We start from the raw sequence: 17,544 nt of genomic DNA on the forward strand, positions 1-17,544 counted from the left end.
TCTGGATTACATTACTTTGACGAGCAATCTTTTTGACCTTTAAGGGCAGCCGACTTCCAAGTGACGAAGGATCCCTTCTTCAACCTGCAGCACATTTTTCATGCAACTAAGCGTTGTGAGCTCCCTTCCCTTTACTCAACCCTTTGTTATATTAATTAAATCAGATTAAACCGATTGTTATCTTTGCTTCCTTTTTTTTTTTTTTTTTTTTTTTTCATTTTGGCTATGAGGAGAACCCATCACGTTTCTAACAGACACAGCCGAGCAGGCACTGTCATTAGTATTACATTTTTTTTAGCTTTCAATTTGAAGTACTGGCATCCAACACGCACCCTGAGCACAGCACTAGAAAAGAGACCACGCAAGGCAATGGAAGGGTAGGTGAAGGGGGTGTCGGCTTGCCCCGCACAGCTCCCCAACCCCGCCGCCGAGGCCGCCCCGCTTTCACGACGCCGTTCTTCGCCCAAGGTGACAGCGGCGCATCCCGCCGTGGGGCAGGGCAGCACATCCCCGCAGGCACTGCCACTTGCAGCCGCGATCTGGAACTACCCGGGGGGCTCCCCCACGCCGCCTGTGTGCCGGGACGGCGGGGAGGCGGGGAAAGGGGGGGCCGGGCCAGCGCCACCGCCGCTCGGCTCCGCCTCTCCCGCCGCAGCGCTCAGTCCTGGAGCGCCGCTCGGCTGCCAGAAGGAAGCCGCCACCTGCTCCGGTGCGGAGTCGCTCCTCGCTGCGCGCCGAGAGGGAGAGCAGCCGCCCCGCCGCCCGCGCCCGGGAAGTTACCGCTCCTCCCGCCGCCGGGGGAAAGCCGCCGCTGCCGCTTCCCGGCCTCGCAGAGGGAGAAGTCGCCGCCCCGCTCCGCTGCGAGAGGGAAGAGCCCCCGCGGGCGCGCCGCCCCGCTCCGCCGCTGCCTCCCGGTCCCGCCGCGGGCAGGCGGGATGATGGAGCCCCCCGCCACCGCCGCCTGCGCCTCCTGCCGCCGCCGCCCGCTGCCGCCGCCCCTGCTCTGCCTCCTGCTCGCTGCTCTCTGCCTGCCGCCAGGTGAGCGCCGGACCGCCCGCCTGCGGGAACCGGGAAGGAGCGGCCGCGCCGTCCCGGTCGCTCGTAACTTGTCGGAAGGGAGGCCGGGGGCAGGTGGCGATGCCCGCCCGCCGCCGCTCGCTGCCGCCGGCGGGGCCGCCCGTCCTTCCCCGCAGCGCCCCGACACCTACCGCGGGGTCCCTACGCGACCGTGCGCCGGGGGTCGCTCCTGCCCGCCGGTGCCCGTCGCTGCCCGTCGCATCCCGCTCTGCCTCGGAGGGGAGCGGTCCCCTCCTGCCCTCGGGTTAGACGGCCGAGGGCGGCCGGTCGGTGCCGTCTCTCCCGCGGGAAAGGCAGGAGCTGCCCCAGTGGTGAAGGGGCACGGAGAGGCGGCGGGAGGTGGCTGTCTCACCTCTTTCCCCGTGGGAAGCGGCGGTGGGGTCCCTCCGGGGCGTTGTCACCGGGCAGCAGGCGAGCAGGGGCGGCGGGCGCTGCCCCCGCGGGAGGGGAAGCCGAGCCTCGGCGCCGCGCCCGTTTCACTTCCAGGCACGGTGAGCAGCCTCCAACTTCGGCGGTTCAGGCTCTTATGCCCTCCTCGCCTTCGGTGCCTCCCGTGGCCGTGCCCGGGGACCGGCGGCTCCCGCCGCCTTCGCGCTGCCGGTGGGCGCCCGGGGAGTGCGGGGGGCGCGGAGCCCGCGGGCAGCGGGTGCGGCGGGAGCAGCCCCGCAGCCGGGCTGACCCTCCGCAGGCGGCAGGCTGGGACAGCGCTGCGGGGCTGAGGCTGCTCCCGCGGGTCGGGTTCGCGCCGGCAACTTCTCTTCCCCTCCCCGCTCCGTAAAAAGCCCTCTCGAGGCGTTAGGGAGCTAGGAAGGCGCAGAAAGCGCTAAATACCCTAATTGTTCTGGGAATATTTTGGCCAGGAGGTGTTTGTAGGCTTTGTTTTGTAAATATTGAGCGTGAAAGTGAAGTCTGAGGGAGAAGCTGTGAAGTGAGTTCTGCATTCGGCGTGGAGACGGTCTCATTATTCTTGTAGAAAGAGCGTCAGCCTGTGGTAAAATTTTGTATTGCTTTAAGAAATGGCTTTGCCTCTATGTGCCTGCCTTTGCAACAGCGGAGGGTTTGCAGAAGTGTTGGAGTTGGTGGTTTGTCATTCCTGGCCTCTGCCTGGCTGTTACGTGCTCTCCATTTAACCATTTACGGGCAGCATGTTCTCATCGAAACGGAAGTATCATAAGGACAGACCTTTTTCACTAGCTGTATTCACGTTTGGTTTTCACAAGCTCTAAGAAGAAAACGAGCTACAGCAGTAAAGTAAGGCTGCTGAATCTGTGGTTTCAATTAGAATAGTGAAAAAAGCTCTGAACAGAATCAAAAACAATATTGGAATCATAAGCAATGTGTCAGTCTGTGCTGCTAGGCTTTTGCTTTGTCAAATACAGTGCGCAATCACTGTAGGATATAATAAATATCAGTCTTGGTGGCAGAGCTTACAAAGAATACTGGTTGCTGTGATTTAGAGGAGGTCTTCAGGAAAGATTGTCCATTTTACGAAATCTTAAAGGCATGTGGAGTATCCAGAGGGATAAGCACCTCAGCTCCTAACTAGGGAGACTTGGACCCTGTGGAGAGATTTATCCCAGTAAATACAAAACAGTCTTGCTGATTGTGTGGCTGTGTATGTTTTCCTGTTGAAGAAAATGTGAAACCATAAAATACGTTCTCTTAAGGGTTGTGTTGAAGGGTTGTATTAAAAGATAGGACTTGTCGAGCTACATAGGTTGGCAGCAAAACCATTTACCTTGTTCTTTCTGTTCTTCATTCCTTCCTTGCTCCCTCAAGGAGAATCTCAGGCTAACTGTAAGCAAATACACACGGATAGAAACCAGCCCCACCTCAACTTAGAAACTTTCCCTGCAGTACTGAAAATGCCTGGAAAACCCAATAGTAGATTTAAGCCTCGTAGTCCTCTGCTTATTCTGAGCAATATACAAGATACTTAAATATAAAAACACCTATAAAAAGGTCTTGATATTAGTTTTCCCATTTCTTTCTCCTTGCTATCTCAGCTATTTTAGATGATAGCTAGTTTGCTGTCATCTTCAAAAAAATCTGGATGTATTACTCTATCGTGGTGGTTGGCTTTTGGGAGTTCCATTTGAGGTTTGATGTGGATAAGCTATTAAAAACATATTAAAATTTTATGTGTCTCGGGTGTAAATATCTCCAGAAATAATCTAGAATGGGGTTCCTTATAATAAAATTTGGGTTTATTTCATCATAGAATTATCTGCCTAGAAAAAACCTATCTTTAAAAAAAAAAAAAAAAGGAAAAAAAAGAGGGGGTCCAAGTCCACATTTATTATTAGGAGATTAACTCATTAACTCTAGGTCAGACTAAGTGAGAATATAATCTTATACTTTTCTAGAGGACATGGCTGTATGTGAAAAGAAAGTCAGCTCTTAATCAGGAGCTAATGATGACCTTTGTAAAGCTTCCCCCTCCCCCTGCTTTCTGTTGAATTATAACAGTGAAGCTCAGAGTCTCTCATACTATATTTTATTCCTAGACTTGCTACACATTGCTATGTTGCGTTAGGGTAGTGGGACTGAAATGTGTAACCTTATTCACATGACACTTGCTGTATTCTCACTCCCAACAACGTTTTTTCCCTGATATATCTGGTAGGACTTTGAGCTAGAGAAACTGGATTTCTGTATTAAGATCTGAAGTTCACATGGGTTTTCTGAAACTGAAGTCAGGAAACATCTGCACCATGTGTATGTTTTGGTATGCCGTGTGTCTGTGGTGCAATACAAAGGCAGCAAAGCCAGACTCATTCATAAGTGAGTTACAAATTACTAAATCAATTGCTTTGGGAAGTATTTGATATGTTTGTTTGTTTGTTTTTTTCTTTTGGTAGAGAAGTCTTCCAATATAAACTATTTTTCTTGTGTTCTCCCCTCCTCTGTTGTGTTTCTAGCACTCAGATGGCAGAGGGCAACAGCAGGAATCATCCAGGTCTTGTAAATCCCTGAAATATCAGCCCAGTAATTTTTATGGAAGAAAATACATGTTGTTATGTTCATGAAATAAATAGGTCTGTCGCAAGTCATATTTAATTCCAAGATATCTTATTTTCACTTTTCAACCTTCCTTACATTACCATCCATTCTCCTTTCTGAAAGTAACCTAGGATGTTATATCTAATCCCAGGGTAAAATAGTTTCATCTTTCTTTGTAGAAGAAATTAAGTTATTTGTTTTATGTACTTCCAGCAGAAATTTTTGGGGAACAGAATCTCCAAATATTTATGCAAGATGATACATAAAGGGGAAAATAAAGCAGATAGCATTAAGTGTTTTGCATAATGAAAATTAGATCTATGTGATCTGGATATTTTTTTGAAAAAATGCTACTTTGGTAGTGTGGTTTATAGTCTTAAACTATAAGAGTGCTCACTGCAGATTTCCATGATGTCGTATCTAATTTCCTATGAGGTCCTTCTGCACCATATGTAAACAAGCGTTGCTGTAGCAGCAATAGCTTTAATGTGTTGACCGGTCATACCATATCACACCACCATGGGCTTTTCTTAGGTTCCTACCACAGGACTTTCTGGGGAGTTCTTTTTTTTTTTCAAAGTGGTTTCAGACTGCTTGAGTGAAACAAAAGCAGATCACTGAATAGAAAACCAACTACCGAGGAGCCAGACCTGTCTGTGTATACTTGGAAATCACAGAAATCAGAGTATTTTGTGAGTTGGAAGGGACCTACCGCGGTCATTGAGTCCAACTTTTGTGAATGACCTGTATGAAGATTGATCCTGCTATAACCAACTGGGCCAATTTAGCGTCAATACTTTGAGATATAGTATTGCTTGAGAGACTGAATGTGCTTATTTTGTAATTTGTAATTGGATCTCCTAACACTAGATGATCAATATGCTGTTTCCCCTTTTTGTGACCTGCACTACATGATGATCACAGATAAGCTGGCTCAAGGTCTGGTTTGCAGTTCTTGTTCCACTGCTGCTTTACGCATGGGAGGTTTGTGGGTTTTTAAATACCATGCTGATTGTGGAAACTCTTTTTTTCATATCACTAATGGTATGGTTTCTTAGTATGGTCTTATTTAGTTCTGCCATCTCTGATACAGAGACTTCATGTATTGGTTTTTGAGACTTTTCAGACTCTCTCTTCAGTGCTACTCAATGTTCTTTTGGGGTGACTAGTGTGTTTATACAGTAATTTTTTATTAGAAAATGCATGTAAACTGCAAGGCCATGTTTGTAAGAGAAATGAGGACCTGTTGCAATGTGATGATTTTTCTCAAAGTCCTCTGCCTTCAAGAAAAATAGTTACCCTTCCATGCACTGATGCTCAAATGAGAGACTTGAAGAACTGTAAATGCTGTAGGGTGATAATTAGAATTGACTCAAGTAGAACATGATTTTTCCAGGAAAAACTGAATATTAACAACTCCCCTTGATTTGAAATTGTTGACTGTTATCTTCCCAGAAGACAAGGCTTTGGCCTGCATGTTCTTTACCTTGGTGTATTTTCTTTAATAGGAACAGGAGGAATATTGAAGGAGGCTGTACATTTCTGCCTCTAATATGTTTGAAAATGAATCTCATCATTTAGAGAGGAGAGACTGTAGTACACCTAATATTCTGAAAATCCAATATTCTGGCAGTATCAGATCAAGTTTCTTCCTTTTTTCTTCTCTGGTCTTGTTTTGTTCTCCCCAAGTGGGTTTTAACAAGGATGGTTTGAATTGCAACTGGTCCTACAAGAGTGGATGTTAATCTACTGCTCCAAATTGGTGAAATCTGCCTATCTTAAGATCAAATTGGATTTGTTATCGTGCATATACGTCTCTAGAAACACAAATAAATATTTACTTACTGGAAAAACTGCTTCCTCTACTGAACTGGTATATTTATTGTTGATAAGAAATATGCTTCTTTTGGGAGGTAAAAAAAGGGAGATAGTGATAAAACAGTGGATAGAGCAAGACAGAGTGCCTTCAGCTTCAGGATATGATTTTTAGAGGTTATTGGGGTTAGAACAGTTCTATGATGTTTGGTTAGGAAGCATTTGAAGTGCTTTCAGTAGCGATGAAAATACTATGCTTTTGCCTTGATAAGAAGCAAAAAGTGCGTTTGATGATTTAATGAGTGTTTCAGCACTCTTTATATCCACATATTCTGTTCTCAGTTAGGTTATACTCTGTATAGTTAACCCTTGTTGTGAAGAAGAACTTCAAATGCTTGAACTGCATTCACGGATTGGATTTTGTGCTGTGGTAGCACCGTCTGTAGTACCTCCTGGCATCGTTAATCATGGGTTTTGGTCACCACAATTTTGGGCCTGAGGGAAAACTCTCAAATATCAGCCAAGGATAGCAGAAGTCCCCAGGGCTGGAGTCCTAGCAGGCAGTCACATTTTGGGATGTGTCAGGAGCTCTGTGTGGTGGCCGTCCCTTCCCTCAGCTGTCTCTAGCATACAGTGTACCTGGTGGGTTCATCCCAGTTATCCAGGCTGGAAGGTGTTGAGCTTTTAATAGAACGTTGATTCTGACCATAGCTGGCATCTTGTAAACTTTGAAGAGATATTGGCAGCTAATTCAATAGAGGGAGCTCCGCTACCTTACTGTTAGAAGCAGCTTGTCTCAGCTTTTCCCAGACCTCTGGCTTCAGCTTGAAAGTTATATTAAGTCTTTGTTTCTTCGCAGTGTTCTGTAGTGCCAGGCTTTGTTTCTGAAAGCATCTTCGTTTCCTCACAGGCTTCCTGTTCTATGAGGGAGAAGGAAGGACAAATATGAATCACATGGTAGGCAAACCCAAAAAGATGACTCAATTAGAGATACTTCTCTTTTGCTGCAAGGCTTTGTGTGTGTTTTAGGTGGATACACTACAGACTCCAGTTTTTAATTGATATTTTCTTGTCTGGGTAGGGGGGCAGGGAGATTGATGGAGAAGCTCAAAAAGAATTAGAATAAAAAGAGGATATTTCCAAGGATAGAATGGGCCAGGAGTGGTGTGGCATTGAATAAGGTACAAACAGGGTAAGGGAATGATTGACCTAGACTGATAGTTGTGATGAGAGAAAACTAGAACACTTCCATTAAGATGTATTAGGTGGGACCTTTATTTAACAAAATCTATTTTTTTCCAGTAAGTTCTTCTAGGATTTTTTTAAAGGAAAACTGGAATATATATGCCATTCTGTAAACAGGGTCATTGGGAAAGAAATCATCTTAGATGTGTGCTGATACGCTTTTAACCCATTCCATGTCTCTAAATACAAAAATAAGTACCTACAGAAAGCAGATAACTGCTCTGCAAACTTATGACTATTTTCTTGAATCGTTTCCTTTTTAAAATATTAGTTCTTATCAGATGATTTTGAAACTAATTATGAAGTCCCATTTAAAGACCACCACTTCTAAAAAAAAATATAATCCTTTAGATCCAGTCGCCTTCAAATAAACTTATAATGAACTCAGCATTATTCTTAAAGCAGATGAATTCTGCACAAGTGCCCTTTATCATTTAACTTCCTGCAGAATTTGCATTTTTTTATCCATTTTTCCCCAATTTAACTAGAGAAAATAACCATAAATATTGGAAAGCAAAATACATGTATCTTGTGTACAGCTTGATTTAAGTGTGGTATTTTATACAACTTTTTTTAATTTTTTTATTTCGGGGTTTGGTTGCTTTGGAGTTTTTTTAATGTGAGTTTTTGATGGGGTTAGGGTTTGGTATTGTTCTTGGTTTATTTTAGGAAATGGAACAACTTTTTTTTCAAGATCTCATTTTTGAGTTGAGTGAGTTTATCACACTAGCTGTGAAGAATTGAGAAGGCTTATGTTTTAGAGAGTTGATACAGTTTATTTGAAGAGTGGAACAGTAAATGTTCACATAAGTGTCTGTAACTGGGTAGTTTACAGAGAATTATCAGTTTTGAACTGGACTTAAAAATGGACAGTTGAATGCAAGAATGATCGTAATGTTATTTGTGAGATGTGGTTCTTGAATTGCAGCTTCTGAATTGTTTTGCTGTTGATAGATGTCTAGAGTATTAACCTATGTATTGTTCCCTTTTGGCACGGAATTTTGTAGAAACGAGCATGTGTTTAGCAAAGCAAGTTCTGTGACTCGTCCAGATAAAAGCATGTGTGTTTGTTGGCATGTTCTAGCTATTTTAGAGAGCAGAGATGACTTAACAACCTTTACCTACAAAGCCATAAGTGGAACCGAAAAAGGACAGAGAATGGAATATTTAGGCAAGATTTGGGGAATTTCAATGTAGCCACGTAACTTCAGAGGAGAGAAGGATGCTGAATCAATTCCTTCCTTCTTGATACAGCATATCAAATGCTTGCATATGGAGAAGATGATAGGGTAAATATTATCTTAAAATTCACACAGTGACACACCATGATGGGATTTGCTTTCTAAAATTGGGGAAGTTGAAAGTTTCTGATACTGCTAGCAAAATAGTTCGCTGACAACTGGTGATATATATCCAGAAAACATTTGCATCTTAGACTTGACAGCTTTAAAGGTTAGCAAGGGCATAATTTTCCAACTTTAATTTATGACTGAGATTTTTGTCAAGTGTTTTTAATATTACTCCTCAGTTTTCAAACTTCTCTGCAACTTATTGCTAATCTTGAACTTTACGTACACGCAGAAGCAATAAGGAAGTCCATGTTATGAATGTCCTGCCAGCTTCCAGTTTATATGAGTGAATTATGTTTCTTACTATTGTGTTTCTGCACAGAAAAGAATTTAGTAATATGGTTAATAAAGTAGTTCTAGTAATTAGGGTTATTAAAGAAGTTCTGCCACAATGTGTTTTGTTTTGTTAAATATTTAGTGTTAGATAGAAAATATTTTGCTCTAGTAGTTTAGCTCTTGACATGGCTTCTGTAGCAAGACTTTTGAAGGGGTGACTTTTTAGAGTTCATTTTGACCTTGCTCATCATGCTGCTGTTGAATGATGCAACATGTTCTGTGTTGGCTTTGAAGTTTAAGTCCTTTACCCTAAAGGTTTAACCCCAGTTAATATAGGATGCCCCACAGCACCAAATTCCTAAGTGTCTGCGTGAATCTCTGATGTCAGAGTGGGGCTTCTGAAAGTTCACCTGCAGGCTTGGTAAGGGTCAGGTTCTGGTATTTCATCCAGACTCAGTTGTGTCTGCAGGTCATTTCTTGTCATTGCTTATCACTTTCTTAAGTACCTTGCAGTGTTAAATCCAAAACTTCTGCACAGTTTCTAGGGGCAGGAGGAGGAGGAGTCTAAAACTTTTGAAATAGTGGAAAATAAGTGGCATGTTGCGAAGATGAGTACCATGGATGTAAGTGCAGGTTAACCATTTTTCAGTAGATTCACGGAAATTTTTGGCATCTTTTATGCATCTTACCACAGTGTATTCCTGCTCTGTAAGAAAGTTATCTATCTCAAAAGAGCTTAAGCCCTTGATGTCTGCAGGCACAAGGAAGGCAGACTTTCTGGCCTGTGTATCAAAATGTTGCTGTATCAGAGGGCTGTAAGAGATGTGACTGCCTGATAGCCAAAGGATAGGAGTAGGGGAAACGAGAACTGTGGGTTTTTTAAGGGTCTTGTGGGAGTGGGAATGTAGCTGGATGTTGGGGCATGCTGGCAGCGTTAGGCTCTGCAGAGCCTGCTGGCTGTCATCCCACAGAAGGGGACTTGTTGTGCTACTGCAGCCACCATGGCAGCAGAGCTTGGAGTGGGCAGCTTTGGAGTTACTCTTGGACAGCACGAAGCTCAAGAGCCAGCAGGCAGAAACTGTCTGTGGCGGTGGCCACCTGTAGGTCCATGGTGACCATTTCATTTCCACTGTGTAAGAGGGGGAAGGGTCTGTATTCCTTCTAAGCAAGTGAACTTCCTACCTTTTGCTGGGGGCATACTCTCTGAACTGCTGCAGAGAGGTATCTACTTACTTTAGGAGCATCCCATTGTTTCTTCTGCTCTGACTGCTGCACAGAGCACTCTGCGGGTCACTTTTTAATCATTGTGTCCATCTGCAAGTACAGCAGTGATAAGGAAGGATGGGCTTCAGCACACCCGATATGCTTGTGATCTTTCTCTCTCTTTCCATTGCACCAGAGGCACAGGGCATAGAGGGATGAATAACACAGTGTGTTTCTTTAATGAATGCTGAGTGGATGAGCGTGACCTGCCAGAAGCTTTATCTAGAAAGAAGCAGGGTGTTGGGAGGGGTGATACCTGCACCCAGAGGAGGAGAGGCAGGTGAGTTGTTTCTAGCAGGAATTCTCACTCCAGTTTTATTAGATGTGGGAGTAGTTTTGAAGATTGAATTTGATGGTTCAGTCCAAAAGCTTATTAATTTTTCTGGGCAGAAGCAGTGCTTTTAAACTATTTCTTACTGTGAATTATTCTTATTTTTACATATGGTTACTCCTGAGGGCCACATAGAATCTTCACATTTGGAAGTTTTGCATGAGTATATATAAAAACCTAGGTCTCTTGGTATGGGGGGGTGCCTTAGGGATGGATTCCAGTTCACTAAAGCCACATACATAGCTTGCTTTTATTGTTGTTTCAGCTGGTTTATAGTCTTCCTGTGAGGTGTCAGCAGCTGTAAACAGCAGTGATTGTTCTGAGAAACTTTCCATGTAAGCATGAAAGAGCAGAGTGTCGAGCATGCCGGGGACCAGTACTCCTTGTGAGGAGGTTCTCTTTGTGCAATAAAGTCAATATCTGTTAATTTTTTGGAAATACCATACAGTACAGACTTTTCTTCATAACCGCAGGAGAAGGTTGGTGGCTCACAGCTGCAAGTTTTCTGACAGAGTGTGAGAAACTACACAAAACTTGATGGACCCTGTTAATTAAAAGTGGTAATAGAAGCTTTTAAGGGAGTATTGCAGTGTATATCTTATACTGCTAAAACTTTTCATGAAGTTTGGATTGGGTTTAGTTGGCTTTTTGGTGTGTTTGTTGTTGTTGTTGTTGTTTTGGTGCTTTTTCTTTTCTTTCTTTATAGATGAACTGTTACTGTCTTTAGGAAAGGAGGGAAGGATAGCTACTAGAAAACCAGAAGTTTTATTGAGGCTTGCATTAATTCCAGGTGTGAGGTTAAGACCTAAATCTTCCATCTGCTAATAAAATGCTAAGTTCAGCAGTGTCCCACTATCTTCCTCAGCAGCAACTTGAAAGTTAAAAGAACCTCCAAAGTTGCTTTGATTCCCTCTGGTCAGGGAAGACTTGAGGACTGGATGTGGCTTCAGGGTTGGTTGTTTGGGGTTTTTTTGTGTGTGTGTATGTGTTTTGTTTGTTTGTTTGGGGTTTTGGGGGTTTTTGTTTGTGTTAAATACAGTTAAATGAAAGAGAAAAGTGATCAGTGTTCTCTGGAGTAAGTGACATTCTATGCCAGGCATTCCAAGCAGTGATATTTGTAAACAGAAGGAAACTTTTGTGAATTAGGACTGACGGTGGCTTGGGAGGAGCACTTTTCCTTGGACATGTCAGCACTGCTGGGCTGTTAAGTCAGGGTGGAAGTACCACAGCATGCATTTAATTTAAAAGGATTTGAGTGGTCTAACCTTAACTCTGGTACTCTAGTGGTGAAAAAATTGAGTTTTATGTTCCTTGTGGCGTTTGCTTGAGCTATACTTCAAACATAATGAACATGTTGTGGCCTCTGGCTGCTCCATAGTACTTCAGTTGCAACTGTAAGGCTGCATAATTTTATATAGTCTTCTTCTGCAATGGATGCACATCCTTGGTAATCTCTATTGCCAACAAGCTGTTTGTGTGTCTTAATCTTGCGCAAGGTATTTTTGGCAGACGTACCAGATGAATTGTATGTTAAAGAGCTCTCCCAGTGTCAGGGGTTGTGCAAGCTTTACCCTGCAAGTCTCAGAGCAGGGAAATTGTCTTATGATCTGAACTTGAACAACACATGTCCAGATCAGAAAACTCAGGGAAGTCCAGCTTGCAGTAGGATTTGCAACAGGAGTAGCAATTCCTGTGAGACACTATTTCTTCCTTCTGCTGCAGGAAGGGACAAGGTTGTTTCGTGACTGACAGTGTCAACCTGGCAGTGTCAGCCAGCACCACCAGCTACTGCTGTAGCTGAGGAGCATCAGTGTCTGTGTGATTTGGGACTGAACCTTTATGTGGGCTTTAACTATACCTTCTAGGTGTTGTATTTTGTATAGTGCCACGTGTGATCTCCCCTACTGATGACACACGTGAGTGGAGGTTTAGAGTTTTGTGAAGTGAGTTGGATGCAAAAGCTGCACTTTTCTGCCATTTTATTAAGAGGGGGAGTCTGAAGTTGAGTTCATCAAATCATAGGAAAGGGAAAAAAATACAAAAATGGAATACTGAAATTCTTGCCCACCAACTTTTATTCTTTCGACATCTGAGGTTTAAGAAACAAGGTGTAGATCTCTGGTTTAAAGAAAGCAAAATAACATAATAGAGGAGGTTTTGATTTATAAACAGCACTTGAACATCAAAAGATATTTGAGAACATCTCAGTCAAAAATAAGAAATTTTTTCTGCTAGCGTATTGTTTGCTAAACTTCACTGTGTCTTTTATTGGTATACGTCTCTATAATCTGTAGGTTTTGGAGAGTGAAGACTTTAGAGGTGAGAACAATTAAGGAAAGCCTAGAGTATTTAGGATTGCAAGAGCAGCACTTTAGATCTTTGACAGGGTATATTAATGTGTATACTTAAAAGTTCAGTTTGCTCCCACTGCTCTGTAAGCAAATATTTATGACTGGTGCATTTATGAACGAGCTGAAAGAAAAGTTTGCTGTCAGTAGTTGGTGGTTAGGCCAAAGATGCAGATCAGCATCTCTGCAGAGAGTAGCATACATGAATAAAAGGTAAAGAGCTTACTTCCAGCATATTAAACCAGGTTTATAACTAAAGCCTGTGAAAAAAAAATGGCAAAATCATGGAAAGGGGGCTTTGCAACAGAGACTGGGAAGGTTGCAGTGTCATTTCGGAAGGCCTGCAGAAGGATGCCGCTGGGAAAAGAGGGTCAGTCATTGTGGTGGCCAGGAGGAGCTGTAGATGGTGTGCGTGAGACTTGTCCAGAGAACAGTCGGCTGAACCTGAGGGGAGCCCAGCTTTTGTATCTGGCTTGTCACTTCCCTGAAGGACGATTGGGAAGTGGTGTCTGCGGTGGAGAACGTGGGAGGTGGGGAAGCAGACAGGCAGTGGTAGGAGGAAGGAAGCAGAGTGGCCTGGCACAGCCTTGCAGAGCAGCATGTGCTGCCTCTTCCCCTAATATGGATGGAGATCAGTTGTCTTCACAGAAAGGGCAGCTGGATTTCAGCTTCTAAGTAAAACAAATTGCAGTGGGACAGCAGAAAGCATTCTTGAAAACAGGCATTGAGGAGAACCCCTGATCAGAGTATATTGAGGGAGAGGAGTAGAACCACATAGAGAAGACACCAGGGAGCAGGGAGTATGCAATTTCTAGATGGGCATTGCCTGTCCTCCCCTGTCTGTATCACCACGTCCTCCACTGGGTTTGGCAGTCACTCTGCCTCCTCTTCACCTGACATAATTTAGCAGGCTGTCCCCCTCAGTAAAGTCCATATACTGCCACGCCACCACCTCTGTTGTTCCCCTTTTGTCACCCATACAGTTCAGTGTTATTTCCTGTTTCAGGAAGCCACCTCTGCTTTCCCACAGGGATTTCTCAAAGCTGTTCTTACCCTGGGCATACGTAGCTTGTGCTCATAGGGTGACCACCTGGGCTAACACACCCTTTCTAGGCAACCTTCCTTCTCCATCTGGGGGATCAGTACAGATAATCTGAAAAGCTGTTCATTTCATACTGACAGTCTTTCTGGGGGGAGGAAAAAACCCTGAATGTTTTCTTCTAGTCCTTATAAGAGACTTGGTTTGTGAGGTAATGTGTCAGGGGAAGGGTGGCATATGCTGAGCATAATCACTGGTGACCTAAAAGTCTGACTCTGCCCTGTTGGGCCATCAGATGTTCTCTGGGGTGGTGTGCATTATACTGGTCATTCAAGATGGTCAAGAAGCTCTCATTCTGCAAGGAAGCAGCCCATGTTCTCTCACTGTGTTTTTACCAGTTCTGAAGAAATGACAGATTCTGTAAACCTACAACAGCAGTTTTGCGTAGTCACAAAATCTAGAAAGTAAGCTAACACAATAGTTTTGGACCATGATTCAGCATGTGTTTGTTTGAACACACGGCTTTGAATTTGAGTATTTAGATTCTTAAGGACCTGATTTTCAGGCTAGAGATTGCAGGGCCCATGCAGAGGGGGCACAGGATACGGTAAGCTGTAAGTGGTGGTGTAGAGGCTGTTAAGATGCTGAATACTGTCTCTGAATTGTAGTTCCTTTCTGCTCCTTGCAAAGAAATAGTTTAGATAGGGGATTGGTCTAGTTCAGTCTTCTTGAGTCTGATGCAAATTCACCTCTTTGGCTGACTTTTTAAGCCTCCGTTTTTAAATTGCACACACATGGTTTTTCCATATATAAAATATAATATATGAGAATGGAAATATTTTTTTGTCCCTGTCAGCAGGGAATATGCAGCTTACTAAGCTTTCTTGAGTATAATTTTAAATGGAGAAAATGCTTCTATATAAACTGAGATTATCTCATCACAATATTTTATGATAGTTAATTAAAATGTGAGGAAATCCTTTAGAGCAGATTTGCAGTTTTGTGACTTTTATGAGACTTAACATGAGAGATCTATTTTTATAGTTATGCCTTCTTGTTAGTTTTGGGATTAGGATATGTTTAAATGCATGACTATCAAATCCTGTGATGATTACTTGTTTATTTTGCAGTGTAAACTAATTCAGTTATGTCCCATTCATGTGTTGTTTGTGTCCCACTTTTTAACAAGATATTGTAGTGCTTCATTGTTACTTCTATTTAAAATAAACTCCCAGAATAGTTTCGGCTTGTATTTTTTTAATATTGCATTTCAGTGAAGCATATTTTACAAAATTATTGTGAATAATGATAATTTAGGTTGTTCCAGCTCCTGCGTATCCATTTTCTTTAGACTGGAATATTGTACAATGTAAGTGAAGGAGGGCTCACCGTGACTGGCTACAAGAGACTTAAGTAATTAAAAAGTAGTATTGGCATAAGTAGAATCCTGTAAAATCTTGGCTCACAGTGCATAAAATTGTGATGAAGCAAGACCTGTAGAAAGTGGGAGTTATTAAACACTACTGTGTGCTCTGTTCTCTTTGCAGTGGACAAGCATGTCAGTGGAATATTGATCTTTGGGCATAGTGCTTTCTACTTGAACTTGTGCTTAGGCTAAAGAAAGAATTGGAATGAAGACATGAATGGGATATGAATGTGCCTAACTGTTTTTTTGTCCTGCTTCAACCGTGCCTGTAATAGCATGACAACATGAATCTTTTAATCACAGGCTCATCTGTCATCTTAAATAACACCTTGGAGTTGTTTGCAAAATTTCCCAGTCTAGGAATAACTAAGGTATGGAGAAAAGTGGTCTGCTGTAAACGTGAAGAAAGTCGGAATCCATCAGAAGTGAATGTGATGAGGATTCAAAGTCATTTGCCTTGACCTATTTTTGTGAGTGACCATGTGGAGAGACTTGTTCTCTAGGCCAACAGGAGACTATGTAGAAGAGTAAAGAATGCTGCTCTTTTCTCCCTGTGGTTCATAGAACACAAGCTTTGGAGTTTTTTGCAAAGAGCTAAACAGGAGATCTCTGGGCTAATTATCTTACAGACATTGCTCAAGAACTATATGTTACTCTGATGCTTCTGGAACAGCACAGGTGCTAGCATGGATGTGCTTATGTGAGCAGACTGCACTGTCAAAAGCAAAGCAAAGGAGAGGAAGGAGGGAGAATTGTTTGTTATGCTGCCAGGAATACACATGCTGATGAGAGCTGTGTTTATATTAGCAGGCTATTCAGATACAGCTAATTAATCAGAATTTGTCTACCAAACTATGCCTTGGAGACTATAGTCCTTCTGCAGGTTTTGAAGGAGAAAACAGAGAATAAGTGGAGTCTCGCTGTTGGTAGTATTTAATAGAGGGAACGTGTTAAAGGAGCTGTGGCTTTTCTTTTTCCGTAAGCACATGAAGAAATATGAGAACAGAAGTTGAAACAAGAAGAAATGAGAAAGGAAAGCAGAAAACCTTTAAGAGAATAAGTGGAAGAAATAAAGGCTAGAATGTATTTTGTGTGTCTTCTTAGAGAAAGTCATTGAAAGGTGATGGAGAGTTGCATATCTGTCTGTCATCAGAGCTGTGGAAGTAGAATGCCTGTTCCCTTTTGGTCCTGCCAAAGCTTTGAGTGCTCTCTCGAATGACGGTGCCAGGAGAAACACAAGATTACAAGATTTTTTCTGTGGCACAGATCTTCTTGGGAGACTTGTGAAACAATGACCAATAATTGTTCCTGACTTACAGATTCCCTCCCAGAAAAGTAGTAACTTCTGATAACCTTTCATCTCATTACATCTTGGATCATTTACGCAGCAGTAACACTAAATAATTTGAAGTAGTCCATATAATTTTTTAATGGCAATTTCAGTTCAGCCTTCCTCCATAGAGGGAAAATAGGCAGCGAAACAGATGAACTGTTAAATAAAATACCAGTGTTTCACATACAGGCTTTTATACCAGTGCAACTGGATGAATACTGAAAGGAAGAATCAATTATGTAGCTGCTGCTTATCAGAAGTTAGCAAATAGTAAATGCAGTTTCATTTTTATAATCAATTACCTAGCCCTGGAACTTGTTAGCAAAGGTTAGAAGCTGTAATAATTTTTGGTAAATGCCTGCACATTATCTCAGTGTATTTCTATGTGCTGCATTTTAGGGAGATGAGGGAGAAATGTTTCTCTTTCCTGAAGTCTTTTGAACTGGCTTGTGAAAGATGAGGATCAAGCCCTTCGATTTCTAAGCTCAATTTACATTCATCCCACAACAAAGGTGATGGTGTGTATTTTCTTATCAGTCAAACACTTTTTTTTTTTATTTCACTTGTAAGCGCAGATTACTTTCAGCTTTGTGAGTTTAAAGAATGTTTGCATCCCTGCATGGTTAGTTTAGCCACATCGTTGTTCAGAATTTACAGATAAGAGGGATAGTAACAAAGGATAACTCCTCTTTTTTGTTATTTCTATTTTCCTCCAATTTTTGTCAACAAGGATCCAAATTTTTTTGTGTGCAGAAGTTATTTGTTGCTGGTGACCAGCTATGGATGCACTGAGCTATAAAATTGCCAATCTTTCAGTCCTGCTAGCCCGTTCAAACCAGTATTTGCTGTTCATACAACAGCAATCTTTCATGTTCTTATTTTGAAGTACCTTCTTATCAAACATAACTTTGTTCAAATGTTCTAGCATCAGTGTTTGATTATTGACTTTCTTCTATGATGGTATTTCTGGAGGCTTCTTCAGGCTTTGTGTCTTGTTTTTCTGCTGGATGGCAGCACATCCTGTCAGAGTTGCAATCCT

The 17,544-nt window shown here is 42.6% G+C and overlaps 1 protein-coding gene across 1 annotated transcript in view; it reads left to right on the top strand.

The window, feature by feature from the left end:
* The first annotated feature begins 680 nt into the window (after positions 1–680).
* Positions 681–17,544, top strand: part of ALCAM (activated leukocyte cell adhesion molecule) — a 116,104-nt gene continuing 99,240 nt past the window's right edge. The window contains exon 1 of the mRNA XM_027883239.1: positions 681–1,038. Within this exon, the coding sequence (XP_027739040.1) occupies positions 936–1,038 (103 nt within the window). The 5' untranslated portion in view covers positions 681–935. The remainder of the gene's footprint in view (positions 1,039–17,544) is intronic.

The sequence above is a fragment of the Empidonax traillii genome, unplaced genomic scaffold (assembly GCF_003031625.1).
Source record: "Empidonax traillii isolate 1590-97213 ecotype Southwest subspecies unplaced genomic scaffold, ASM303162v1 scaffold121:size1714817, whole genome shotgun sequence".
Classification (NCBI taxonomy): Eukaryota; Metazoa; Chordata; class Aves; order Passeriformes; family Tyrannidae; genus Empidonax; species Empidonax traillii.